Here is a 13,907-nt window from a genome sequence, read left to right as displayed (position 1 = left end):
ATGAATGGCCATAGCAATAATCAAACCTTAAACATACATAGCAGTGTATATTTAACAAAAGACTTTCATAGTCATTGGTTCATTTCAACCTCACAATAGCCTGGTAGGGTATGGTGGGCTCAGGAAATGTGTTCATATTCTAATTTCACAAATGAGAACAACTGAAAGTCCTGGTAAGTCTGTGGAAAGTTCGAGGCTAAGGCAAGTTGGGGTAGAAGCAAAACCATAAGGTTCTCAACTTTTAACTGAGGTTCTTGCTACTCCATGCACCTTCACTATAAATAAAGGCTCTCTCCTGAGATCTTGTACTATCTGAAGAGGAAATATTGTCAATTCTTCCCCCAAATTTGTAAATTATATAATTACTCAAAAATCATTGTTACCCCACCAAATTTCCAGAGTGCTGCAACCAATTCTTATTTCCTTAAATAATCTATCTTCTCTTTACAAATTACTGAGACATTGGCTTTTTTAAAAAGACTAAAGACCAACTATATATCTAAATGGCAATTATATCATCAAATGTCATATAAATAGTAATGAGAATTGGATTTAATACAAATAATGTCATTTTAAGCATACATAAAACCAACAAATCAAATGTAGAATGTGGAGCACAAAGATGTGTATTTCCAATTTCATCCTTCTATGAATGCATCTTTCAGGTCCTAAAGTGTTCTATAAAAAGCAAGACCATGGAAAGAACTGGCACACATATCTGGGAAGAGGAAAAGGTTACTGAGTGCCTACTTCCTGGCACACATATCTGGGAAGAGGAAAAGGTTACTGAGTGTCAATCCCTGAGCTGAGGGCTTCCATATATTTTACACTTGTGTTTTCATAACAACCCTCCTCTGTACTATTAGTAACAGTTGAAGAAGTCCAGATTCAGAGAATAGGTTGGTTATCTTTGTACAACTCGAATGAAGCAGAACCAGACTGGGAATCCAGCTTAGTCCTGCTCCTAAGTCCTTGTCATTATACTCCTTTCCACTTATGAAAATGCTAAACTTTCAGATGTAGTCCAAATGCCAAGGCCTCTAAGCTTTGTGCAAAGCCCCCTCCTACAGTCCATTCAGGTCCTCACTCTGCCTGGGCAGCATTAATTGCTCCATGTTCTATACACCCACAGTCTCCACTTACACCTCAATTTTAAGACGTTTGCCATTTTGCCTTATCCTGAGAGCAGTGATTTTGCCCCCCAGATGACACTGGCAATGTCTGGACACATTTTCGATTGTCAAGACTTGGAGGTGCTACTGGTGTCTAGTGGGTGGAAGCCAGGAGGCTGCTAAGCATCCTGCAGTGTGCAAGAAAGTGCCCATGACAAAGAATTATCCAGCCCCAAATCTCAATAGTGATCAGGATCAGAAACCCTGCCTTAGAGTGACAATATGATTCAATAAATGTGCTTCCTTCCCTATAAAATGGGACCAAAATCACCATAAGGAATAATTAAGACAAAAATACCTTTAGTCCACAGTGAGCACTCAGAGTCCCCTATTAATAATTAGATAATCTGATTACATACTTCTTAAGAGCAGGCACCGCCTCAGTTAGCTGTGCATTATTCCCACACAAAGCACAGGGCTTTTTTCATTGGCATTCAACAAATGTGAAAGAATGTATTCTTTATATTGAAAATTCTTGATTAAAAAACAAATGCCACTATTATCTAATAAACACAACATTCTCCTATACTCCTTGGCAAACAAGAAGTGAATAGTATAATACATGATTCATTTTAACAGACTGTGAAAAGCTCCACTGCATCTTGGGTAATGAATCACCTTCATATATAGACCGTTAATAAGTTTATTATTAAAATGCTTTATTGGCCGGGCGCGCTGGCTCACGCCTGTAATCCTAGCTCTTGGGAGGCCGAGGCGGGCGGATTGCTCAAGGTCAGGAGTTCAAAACCAGCCTGAGCAAGAGCGAGACCCCGTCTCTACTATAAATAGAAAGAAATTAATTGGTCAACTGATATATATATAAAAAAAATTAGCCGGGCATGGTGGCGCATGCCTGTAGTCCCAGCTACCCGGGAGGCTGAGGCAGAAGGATCACTCGAGCCCAGGAGTTTGAGGTTGCTGTGAGCTAGGCTGACGCCACGGCACTCACTCTAGCCTGGGCAACAAAGCGAGACTCTGTCTCAAAAAAAATAAATAAATAAAAAATAAAAAAAAATAAAAAAAATAAAATGCTTTATCTTATTTTAACAGAAGGTTAACGAAGAGATCATAATGTACAGATTTGAGAAAAATCTCATCCAACAGGCTCATATTCTGCTATACCAGGTCAGTTTTGACAATATTGATTCTTAGGTCTTGAGCTGAATTATTCAGGAACACCTTAAACTGCAATCACAAGCATGTCAAATAAAAACACTGAAAGTCAAATCTCTGAATAAGTCAAAACTGGTTAGTATCGCATATCAGGTCCAGGTCTTTGTTTTATATGAATACTTTTCTCCATTTATGCAAGTTTGAGTCAGCATGGAAATCCTAAAGTAAACGATTACAAAAAGCATTAGGATTAGCATTCAATTCACTCAAGCGACCTTAAAGCAGGATAATACACACTTATTTTTGCAGAGTTTCTGGAGGTGTGGTCCGAGGGCCTTGAACAACACAATGAATCCACACACTTACACGTACAGCTTCCTGGCTCACACCTCAGACCTACTAACTCAAAATTTCAATGGTTGGGGCCTGAAAATCTACATTTTTTAATTTACATTTTTGATCTACATACTGAAGTTTAAGAACATCTGCCAGAAGACTGAACCTCAGAAATCTGTCTCATTTTGTGTATTTCCAGCATGGGTCTTGCTTCTATAGACTACTGACATAAAAATCTACATCCACATCCCCCCATAAAGAAAACAGGGAGAGCATTTTGCTTATTACTTTTGTGCAAATATGCTTTTCTAAAGTAATAAGACTTGACGGGAAATGCTGCAAACACTGGGAACAAATATAAAAAGAATTAGCAAGGAAAACCAGAACGCAATTCTGGGCCCCACACTCTTACCATCTACCGTGTGCCAGACGGGGATACAGTGATGACCTAGACAGACTGGGTCTCTGACCTTATTTTCCCTTTATTTAAATATTTAAATTGTCTAATACATACATAAACAAAGAAGTAAGATAATTCAGAACGTGGCAATGCCATGAAGACAGCAAAACAAATTGATGTGATAGAGAAAGTCTATGGTGGAGGGAAGTAAAGGTAGCGGTTGGCTATAGCAGACACAGGGATGAAAAGTGGCTCCCTTGAGGAGGTAGTATTTCAGCTGAGCCCTGGAAGAGAAGAAACCAGAGGCCTGGGGGGGAAGTGTTCTAGGCAGAGGGAACTGTAACTATATAGTCCCTGGGGAAAGAACAAGGTATGCTCATGAAATTAGGATAGAAATTAAATCAGAAATCAAATGCTATTTACAAAAGATTTTATGAAATATAAAGCTATTGACAAGTATGAAATATTATTTTTAGTGATATATTAGAATAGCTTCAGGACAGAAGCTGGGATCATGAAGGGCCTTGCATCTATGTCATATGAAGACTGAATTAAGCAATTGAGGTTATACTGCCTGAAGAACAGGAGACACAAGTATACGTTGGGGGAAAGGAAGAGAAGTCTTCAAATATCTGAAGGACTACGTCCTTGTGGAAGAAGATGTAATTTTAAATTAAAAATAGCACTGAAGGTGCTATGAAAGGATTGAAATTATAAACATTTGAGGAAGGCAGGATCTTGGCTCAGTATAAATACAAACATTCAAAGGGGCTGCAGGAAAACTGACTGGGAGGTAATGAGTTCCACATGGCTGGAGGCGATCAACGATGGAGAACAGCAGGCTGGCAGAGGAATGATAGAACTAAGATGACCTCTGAAGACCCTCGTTACCATCTGAAAACACATACACACACACACACAAACACACACACACACACACACACACACACAGTGTCTCTCTCTTACAAGCACTATAACCGCTAAGAAGGCCTCTGTACTTTGCACTTTACAACTATAAGGAGAAATGAAAAGAAACATGAGGAATACTAAGGAATCCATCATATTCCCAATTCACTTTATCACCCTGGGATAAAATATGTCTCCGTCTCTATAATAACCAATACACGTTTTAAAAGGGCAAATTAAGAAAAAAAGGTAGACATTCACTTGGAATCTGTGGTTAATTTATAGTGGTGTTTTAGCAGTACACATTAAACAATTATTTTGACGTATTAAAATAATTACTCTATTTTAACAAAATTGTGTCCAGATTCTATTAGGTTCCCAATAGGTGGCATGCCAATAAACTGCCAAGACATCAACAAACAGGTATGGGGTCTTTTGTTGGCTTGTTTTTAATGGGAGCCATGAGCACAGGAAGATAGTTTCCTCATTAAAAGTCCTGAGAGAAAATCACTAGTCTTTATTTATTTACCTATTCTCTCCAGTAAATAAAGAAAAAAAAAAAGATACTGAATTGAATTTGCTACATGATTACTCTGGATCAAAATGCTAAAGATAAACTAATCTAGCCTTACCAAGAACAGGTAATTATAAGTTAGAATTGAGAGTAAGAACAGAATCAACCTTGAAAAGCTAAACATTATTATATGGCCTTTTTATAAAATATTCATATTTCCATATCCAAATATATCTGGCTTATATGCAGATATACTTCAGGAAAAATGCTCTTAATACCTACATATACTTTATTATATTAAGAATGTTTCTTAAAAACTATAAATAAAATTATATTATGATTTCTTAAAAACTATTTGTAAATAAAATTATATTATGACTCTCTTGGGATGGCTTATAAAAAAGAAATTTGTAATAATTTTTTTCATAAAATAAAAGCTGTGTCTGTACAGTTATTCATAAAATTATACTTGACTTTATGAAAACCAGGAACACCAAAAGAGGGATTTACAACAAATTAAAACCAAAGGTTTAGTATTTAATGTAAAGGAAACATTTATCACAAGAACTCTTTGTATCAGAGCCTTCTCCTAGGGCTATACAATTTCTATTTATATCTACAATGTTTTAGAAACATACCTATTCCATAAAGTTATATAACCTATGGTAAGAACAATCACTTTTTACTTTAATTTTCTTTAGGTTTAGAAATCTTTTAGCTCACATTTTACTATTTTATTAAGCTTTAATCCTTCATAACTCAGAATGACAGCAGAACTAGATTAGTGGCCTCAGGAAATACAGGTGTCTCTGTTCATAAGTGGTGCCACCTAACATCATCTGGCTGCCTAAAGCCAAACCCTTGACTAGGTAAGGAGTTACTATTTAGATAAATCATCAGGAGTTCCCAAAGCATTTCTAACTACATATTCATTTGGATTCATTTGGCTAATGCTCAGGAAAAGCTGTGATGGCCACAGAACAATACATGGAGCTAATAAAGGAAACCAAGTCTCCTGTACCAATGTCCATTGCATTCACCAAGACTATGCTTTGCAGAGCCTGCCCTGAACTTGGAAAGTGTCAAAGTGCTGTATCAATCACTAAAAGAATGGAATCCTTTAGAATAATAATGTTAACGATCTGGCTGCCCTCTTTGTCTTCCCTCTCTAAAAAGATCTGAGATCTCTTGCCATTTGTTTCCTTTTCCTTCTCAGGTAATAAGAAATCACAGATAATTCTGGATTTTCCAAGCATTCTCATCCTTAATTAAATTTCTGTTATCTCCTCTTATGAGAATGTACAATTTCAGTTCTTGGATTAGTGTACAAAGCTGTGGATTTTCTCCCAGGTGCATAGTCCACAAGTGGGAAGCTCATGACAACAGAATGGCTCTAAGAAATGGTACCATAAAATCAGCAGCATTCTACAGTTGCTCCTGCACATTGACAGCAAATCAGAAGTAATCTACCTATATCAGAGCTTCATTCATTAGTTACTTCACAAGTTCAATCCAATTTCTCAAAATGCAGTAACACAATCTTTCAACTTAATTATCTTCATTGAAACTATTTAAAAGCTTTTGCTGAGACACATTTCTTTCTTTCTGTGTCAGACAGGATTAACATCAAGTGAGCAGCTTGAGTAGACGACATTTTCTGTCTAACCGCAAAAGGTTGACATTTGAGGAAATAATCACTTCTTGTAAGGGAGAAATTCTTCCCTGGAGTGGACACGGAAGAGAACCTCAGATAAATAAAGGTATACATGTATACCCATTTATAACTGTATTTTAAAACCCAAATGTTCAAGAACATTCTGTACATAGTACTTTTACCACTCTGCAGAATTGGAAATATTACAATCTGGATGACTTTTATAATAATTTTAATTAACTAAGAGAAGTTTAAAGCTCAAAGAAGAAATTTTTTTAAAAAGTAGAAATGAGAAATAATTTGTAATGGAAATGCCATTCCATATCACTACTACTAAGGAAAATGATGGATATTTCCCTAGAAATAATCATGAGGAAACAGTTGGGTTTATTTTGAAGGCATTTCAATCGATCATTCACCAAAACCTTAAAAATTTTAGTCCAAAAACAGTTTGTTTCCATTTCCTTTTGATAATCAGAAGAGGAGTTCACCCACATTTTGAAACAATCACTTTTTTAGATAATTTACTAGGGGAAATGCCTTTTTAAAATACTTTTTGAGTGAATTTGCAAGCAAAAATTATTACAAAGACATGAAGGAATTATTCCTCAGCTCAATCTCAAGTTTAACTTTTAATTATTCCCTAACTTGTAAAATTCATTGTACCTATTAGGCCTTTGCTTTGTGAGGTAGCCAGCTTTCTTCTAACAATATTCACTAAACGCATTTAACTTGTGCCCTAGGCCAATAACAAATCTACTTTTCCAGCTATGATAGTTTAATAGCTTAAATTTTTAAAGTAAATGGCATCCTTTGCTCTTTTGAAAACCAGTTCTGGCAATAATTAAAGTAAAGGAAACTAAACACTTAAAGAGCTTCAAATATGCAACATCGGAATTTATGTGTCAGATACAAACACTGTAATATACAATGAAGGGAAATGCCCAAATCACAGAATCTGGTTTAGGCAATATGACTATTAATATATTTAAAACAATGGAGAGTCAATTATCAAGCATATTATTTCATTTTAAATCTGTAATGAGGCATTTATGAGCAAGTATAGACAGCCCAGATATGCAGCATTCACAAAATGAAACCACACATAAGCCATGCTCAAACTCAATGCCCTTACCTTATAAACTTGCCCATATGTTCCATTTCCAACAAGTTCCACCAATTCAAAGATTCCTGCAGGATCCTGAAAGAAAAGAGACATACAATAAAAATTCAAAACAGTATTCTAAGCATTGTCTTAATCAAAAATAAATGCTTATTTAAAATAAGCAAATAAATGATAACTTTAGCTTTGGGGGCTCCCCTATGTTAATATTAAATACTATCAACATCTAAAAATTTAACTCATCTGCAGCTATGAAATCAGCAAAATTCCATTTTGTTTCTAGTTTACATTTCTGTGAAATGCGTTTAGATCAGGTGAAAGCAGATGTTTATTCAACTGAAACAATAAAAAATAATTAACACACTTCTCACTGTCAAATGGAAGTATACTTGAAGGAAACATCAAAATGAGATGGCAGACTCATCTGGCAAGGTTCTAATTTTTTAAGATACTTTTTAAGATATTCTAATATCTTAAAGGTTCTAATTTTTTAAGATATTTCTCTTTGAAATGTCTGAACTGGTCATTGTGTTGAGCACTGGCAGTAAGGAAGGGTGTTCTTGCACTGTGGGGCAATCTTACCTATGGTAGTCAACAGTTTCCAAGAGAAAATGGAATCAACATAACTATCACTCTTGGAAAGTTTTCCTTTGGGCCCAGTGCGGTGGCTCATGCCTGTAATCCTAGCACTTTGGGAGGCCAAAGCAAGAGAATCCCTTGAGGCCAGGAGTTGGAGACCAACCTAAAGAAGACCAATGCGTCTCTATGAAAAGTAGAAAAAATTAGCTGACCATGATGCCACATGCCTGTGGTCCCACCTACTCAGGAGGCTGAGGCAGGAGGATCGTTTGAGCCCAGGAGTTTGAGGTTGCAGTGAGCTATGATGACACCACTGCACTCTAGCAGAGTGAGAATTTATCTTTAAAAAAAGAAGTTTTTCTTTGGATTCATATCCCTCTCTGTAATGCTGCTACTCCAAAATACGCTTTTGCAGGATGGTCTCCAGTTCCTGCAGTACCTGCAGGGTAACTGCAGGATTTAGAACACAGAACTACATTGGAGAATTATACAACATTTTACCACCAAACAGCTGTCTACTAACCCTGGGAGGCAGCTAAATGTTATAGTGCTCAATAAATATCCAATAATCACTGCTATTATTACTGAATTACTATCCCAAAAATTTGAAAAGAAAAATCAAAGCCTATAAAATTCAACTCAGAGGAGGAAATTGACTTTTACCCCACCCAACTGATTCCTAACTGGACAGAAATTGCTTCTTTAAAGGCATAAATTAAGAGTCACAAATGTAAATGCCCACTGAGGCCAGGCAAGTAACGTAAATGAGAGAAGTGGCCCGGCCAGGCCTATGGCAAGCTGGAGAAGTCATGCCTCCTGGTGGGGGAAAGGGAGGTGGTTTACTACGCTGGAGCCACCTGCTGCCATGTCAACACAGGAGCACAATATTGCCAGGTCTAAAGATGTTTTGATGAAAACCGGACACTTTGTTTAATATGAGATCGCCTGATTTTTAAGTGTTAAGCACTAAATTAAAAAAAAAATACTTTGAGGAACAAATAAAAAATGGCTACAGTCTCAAGTCAACACTTGTATGAGAGCACTGCCATATGTCATAATGGTGGGCAGCTGAGGGGCAAGAGGGGGAACAGCCAGACCTGGAGATAAAATTCCAACTTCTCTTTGACTGGCCGTGTGACCCTGGGAGACCCTGGCAGATCAACATGGTGTCTGAGCTTACAGGTGTGACATCTGTTAATCTATTAATACCTAATAGTAACCACTTTCAAGCTGAGGAATTCCATATGACCAATAGCATTTAAATGGGGGGAGCAAGGCTAATCGGGAAGCAGCAACTCTGCTATTCTGAGGAAGGAGGTCAATGATGTGACAAGTCAGAATTCTTTAAATTCACAGCCTTTAGTAGATCAGACTCAAGAGAAGCCATTGGGTATGTGTCTTCAAAGATTCCACATTAAAAAGAAAAAAAGAAAAATTAAAAAAAAAAAACAAGCTTAGAAAACCCCAACAGACTAAGCACTTAGTCACTGAGAAAGATGAGTTAGCATCACCTACTCTTAAAAAGCCAGAAGGGCAAGAATCCACACTCCATGCTCATGTCCTAAAAACTCAAGTAGTCCAGAAATTCCAGCTATGCCCCACCTGGCCAGGCAGGTGCGGTTTCAGACAGACTCACAAGACGGGAAAACATCATTAAGAGACTAGAGCTCTGAGTCAACCAGCACCCCACAGCTAAAAGACACTGTCCAGGCCACCTGGGAGGTCTCAAGATGGCAAAGAAGAATTTGTTTAACTACCAGGCCATTAGAGCAGCAGGTTTTATTACAAACAGAATTAGAAAGAAATGAGGAAAAGGAAAAAAAAAAGCCCATAAATGGTGGCAGCTGCTGTTTGTTTCTAAGCTGTGCCTCCCAGTAGTTTGTTTGCTCAGTGGTGTTTCTGCAACATATTTGGAGAGAGGTTCTACACTTACTTGAAATATCTCAATTGTGTTTTCAACATTCATTTCTCTTGACTAAAAAACATATGAAAGAAACAGAAGAGCTACAGGGTGGTGACTAGTGGCTGCCTTAAGGAACCTGGGAATCAAACAGGGGTGCGAGGAGAGAGCAGGAGAAGTAGCAGGTTGCAGAGCAGGGATCGGCTCTGACGTGCAGGGGTCACTCTCCCTCGTGGGTCCCTCTCAGGGCCGAGGTTAACAGGGCGTCTCAGGAGGATCTGCCCAGCTGACTCATGGGGCATTTTCTCTCCTTGAATAGTCTATTAACGGGCAGATGGCCCAGCCAGTCAGAACCAAGGAGGCTGAATACTGAGACTTTCATTCCAAACTGCGGGGAAAGAAAGGCTTTCCACACACCCAAGAGCCTCAGAAGCAAAAGTCAGAGAAACTAAAGAGTTCCAGTGGCAACGGCACAAAGAGCTCCATTGCCTTGAGTAGGCGGCCAAACTGGAAACAGTCACTGAGTCAGGATGGTTCCCCCATGGAACAGACTCTGAAACTCTGAGACTCACACTGAGGGAGTGTACTGGGGCATGCCTTGAACAACACCTGCCAGAGAGTGAAGGAAGAACTACACTGAGCAGAGAGAAGAGCTGAACTGAAATGCAGTGCAGACAAAATCTTCACCTGATCCCACAGGAGCTCTGGAGCTAGGATGACCCCTCAGAATTATCCTGCTTCAAAGCATGTGGCCTTTGCACTCCACCTCCATTGACTAGGCCTTGCATGTGGGCTGTCCCCCATCCTGTCCTGGAGGTTATGGACTTGGGTGAAGTAACATTCTTCAGCTAAGGACAATTTTCAGGTGAGAGTCATCAGTAGCTGCCTACACTCTGAGCAGGTGGACAAGTGCCCTGTTAGTGGAGAGGGAATCCGGGTGACACACCACACCATCTACTACAAGCATCATGGTTAGAAATGAGAACCAGTCTGGAATTGGACGAGAAGTCTATAAGCATCTACAGTCTACAGAATCTTGACAGTAATAAGACAAAGCAGCATGATTAGGGTCATGGTATATGCTAGGAAGGGGCTCTCTGAGACCCTCAAAAGCCGAATGCAGAGGTATTGTTCAGTGACACTGCAGTACTGACCTTAAGCTCCCCTCTCTCTTTTCCTCAATCCAAGTACCTAGATCCAAATACCTGTAGATTGGACGTTTGTGAATATTCCTTTACACAAATGCATTTCATTGTTAGTTATATTCTTGTGGAATGGTGATATGGCTTGAACAGTGCAAGCATTCAACTGTTTTCTCCTCTCTAGCAGGACCTCTCCAGTAATTTCTCCAAAGGCTCCCCATGACCTCAATTTCTTATGTGTAGTGGTCTCTTCTCAATCCTGCCCTAATTGTCCCCTTTGAGGCATTTACACTGCTGAGCACAACTCTCGCTGAATATATATCCCTTCCTCTATCTTCCATCTTACCTCTCAGTCTCACTCACAAACTCTACTGCTTCTGCCCACAGCTTCAAGGTGGGCTTCTCCCAAGGTTCCATCCTTGTGCACATCCCCTTGTCATTTCATTCACTAAGTGACAATGTTCTTTTCTCCAAATGTCCACCATATCCATCTACTCTACTCCATTCACACAAGAAGCTTCTCCATCTCTTGCTGGAACTATTTGCTTTCGATCACTTCTTTCCTCACTGATCTTTCTAAAGCAGACATTTCTAATGATGACTCTCCATGATTGAAAACAATACCAGATGTGTTGCAAATTGAAAGTCAAGGTCCTGTCATTCTTGGGCTCGGCCTTCATCCCCAACCTGGTGTTGCATCATTCTGTGCTGTAACCAACCACCTCAAACCGCCTGCCATTTCCCTGACACACGACACTAGGCTCTATGCCATGGTTCATAATGCCTATCTGCCAAGATTACTCCTTCTGCCATTCTTTACCAGGCAAGCCCATCCGTGAAAGGCCATCGCGCTGCCTCCTCTGGGAAGCCTTTCTCAAATCAGTGTCGCCACCTCTCTCTGTGCACCTGCAGCACGTCGTGCGTGGCTCTGTGATAACCACTTTCACACAGTGCTATCCTCTCTCACACTTCTTTCTCTTGACGAATCACAAATGCCTTGAGAGCAGGGACTGTAACATGTTTATCTTAGTATTTTCCAGCACTTAGCACAGAGTCCAATACATAACTGCTAGACATAACTATTTACTGAATAAAGTTGATGTTTCACTCCTAATTCTCCAAGATATATGTAGAAGAAGTTGCAAAAAAAATGGGATCAGAATGTAGAGCCAAACATCTAGCAAACTTACATCGTTTCTTTTCAATCTAGACAAGCTGTTCCAGCCACTGTGTTCTCTGTCCCTCTTACCTCAATCCCCAAAGCACAAAGCTGTCACATGTATAAGCCCCTACAGTATTCCCAGCTCTTAAAAAATACCTATAAAGCCAGTTGGTATAAACTGTGCCTCATGTGCTTCGAGAAGACAGGCTGTCAGGATGCGGCCATGTGAATGCAACAAAGAGAGGATGCTGTACCTAATAATCATGTTACAAAGACAGGAAAGCTAAGAGACAAGGATCAGCTTAATTCCCTCTCTCATGTTTGCTTAGCTGCTCTTAAAGCCAGGATGGGCAGCATGGAAGAAGGTTACATACACCAAGGAGAAAAGAGCAAATCATTGACATTTACCAAAGTCAAGAATCCCTGTTGGCTACACATGCCTTTATTCAGATCTTAACCTTTGCTGGAAGGCTGAAAAGAGAATTTAATTCTAAGGTAGCGTAGTTTATATTATTTCATAATGAAATATAACTACACATTAAAAGGCAGGCTATTCTCTGAAAGAAAATGTTACCTTTCAGCAAGTACTGATAAAAGCAAATTTGGTTAGTCATTACAATAAAAAATCACAACATGAACTAACATTGCATAAGCACTTATGTGGCAGGGACTATTCTAAGCATTTTCCATGAATAGCTCAATAAATTATGACAACTGGAGGCTATTATTCTCTTCATTTTACAGATGAGGAAACTGAGACACTTGGTCAAGGTCACACCACTGATGAGTGACAGAGATAGGATGTATACCCGGCTGGTCAGACTCCAAACCCTGAGCTCTTAACCACTATCCCATCAGCTTCACGGAATCAGAGTTATCTTCCCTTGATGCACCTCTTGCCTAGTTCTCCAACCCTGATCAAGTTTCCTAACTGCTCTGAGCCTCAGTTTCTTCATCTTTAAAATGAGGACAATATTACTTCCCTGCAGGATTACTGTGAGGATTGTGAGTGTCTAGACCAGCTCGGGGGCTGATATATGATAGGACTTCAATAAACAGTCATCTTCTTCTTTTCTTTCTTTAATCTTCTTTGAACATGAGTTCATTCCATAAACAAGGCATATGCCACAGAAAAATTCAGTCTGCATTCTATAAATTGTCAACTAAAAGAAAAGCCAATGAAACTAATAAAGCCAATAAAAAAAGCTTATTGCTTTTCAACCAATAATATCACCACATGTTTAGCAAACAGGGTTAGATATTTATGGACAAACAGAAGTCTTTTGAGAAATTAGTGAGACAATGGAGAAGGCACATTAAGATTTTTAGGCTCCCGGGATGCTGGAGTAATCCTCCCATCAGCTGATGAAGTTTAAGCAGCGCTGGCTGGCTCAAGCCTGACTTCACAGCAGAATGGAGAGATTTAAGATCTAGGGATTGATATTCCCAGTCGCTGAGTTATACTTTAATTCTTCCAGGTCCCCTGAATGATACTGGATTTATAAGAACACTAAATAAAATCTCTGGACTAAATCCCAAAGATTGAAAAAGACAAACTTAAATGTCCAAGGTGACTTCCTTAGCATCATAAAAAGATGATACACATTCTTCCCAATCTGCCCCCCACCCACCAAAGGAGCTGGGTGGGCAGGATCCCGGGCAGCACCCTAAACAGACTCTGGACACCCCTTTGTCCAGGGCGCCTCTTAAAGACACAGACGTTCTGTGACAGAATCACTTATTCATACTTGAGCCCACTGGTCCTTTGGCAGGGCAAAACAGCCCCAACAGAGCATGGTGGCTGATACAGCTCTGAGAACGACTGCCTACCCCCAGATTCTCCATTGACTTCTGCCAGACGACTGTGCTTACTCTAAACTTACAGGCCTTAAAAAGACCAAAATGT

The 13,907-nt window shown here is 39.2% G+C and overlaps 1 protein-coding gene across 4 annotated transcripts in view; it reads right to left on the bottom strand.

Annotated features, from left to right (window-relative positions):
• Window positions 1-13,907, bottom strand: part of TNIK (TRAF2 and NCK interacting kinase) — a 380,956-nt gene that overhangs the window by 282,958 nt on the left and 84,091 nt on the right. For all 4 annotated transcript variants that reach the window (XM_012736386.3, XM_012736389.3, XM_012736387.3 and 1 more), the window contains exon 2: window positions 7,231-7,296. In XM_012736386.3, the coding sequence (XP_012591840.2) occupies window positions 7,231-7,296 (66 nt within the window). The remainder of the gene's footprint in view (window positions 1-7,230; window positions 7,297-13,907) is intronic.

The sequence above is a fragment of the Microcebus murinus genome, chromosome 1 (genome assembly GCF_040939455.1).
Source record: "Microcebus murinus isolate Inina chromosome 1, M.murinus_Inina_mat1.0, whole genome shotgun sequence".
Lineage (NCBI taxonomy): Eukaryota > Metazoa > Chordata > Mammalia > Primates > Cheirogaleidae > Microcebus > Microcebus murinus.
This window is presented reverse-complemented; position numbering and strand designations above follow the sequence as displayed.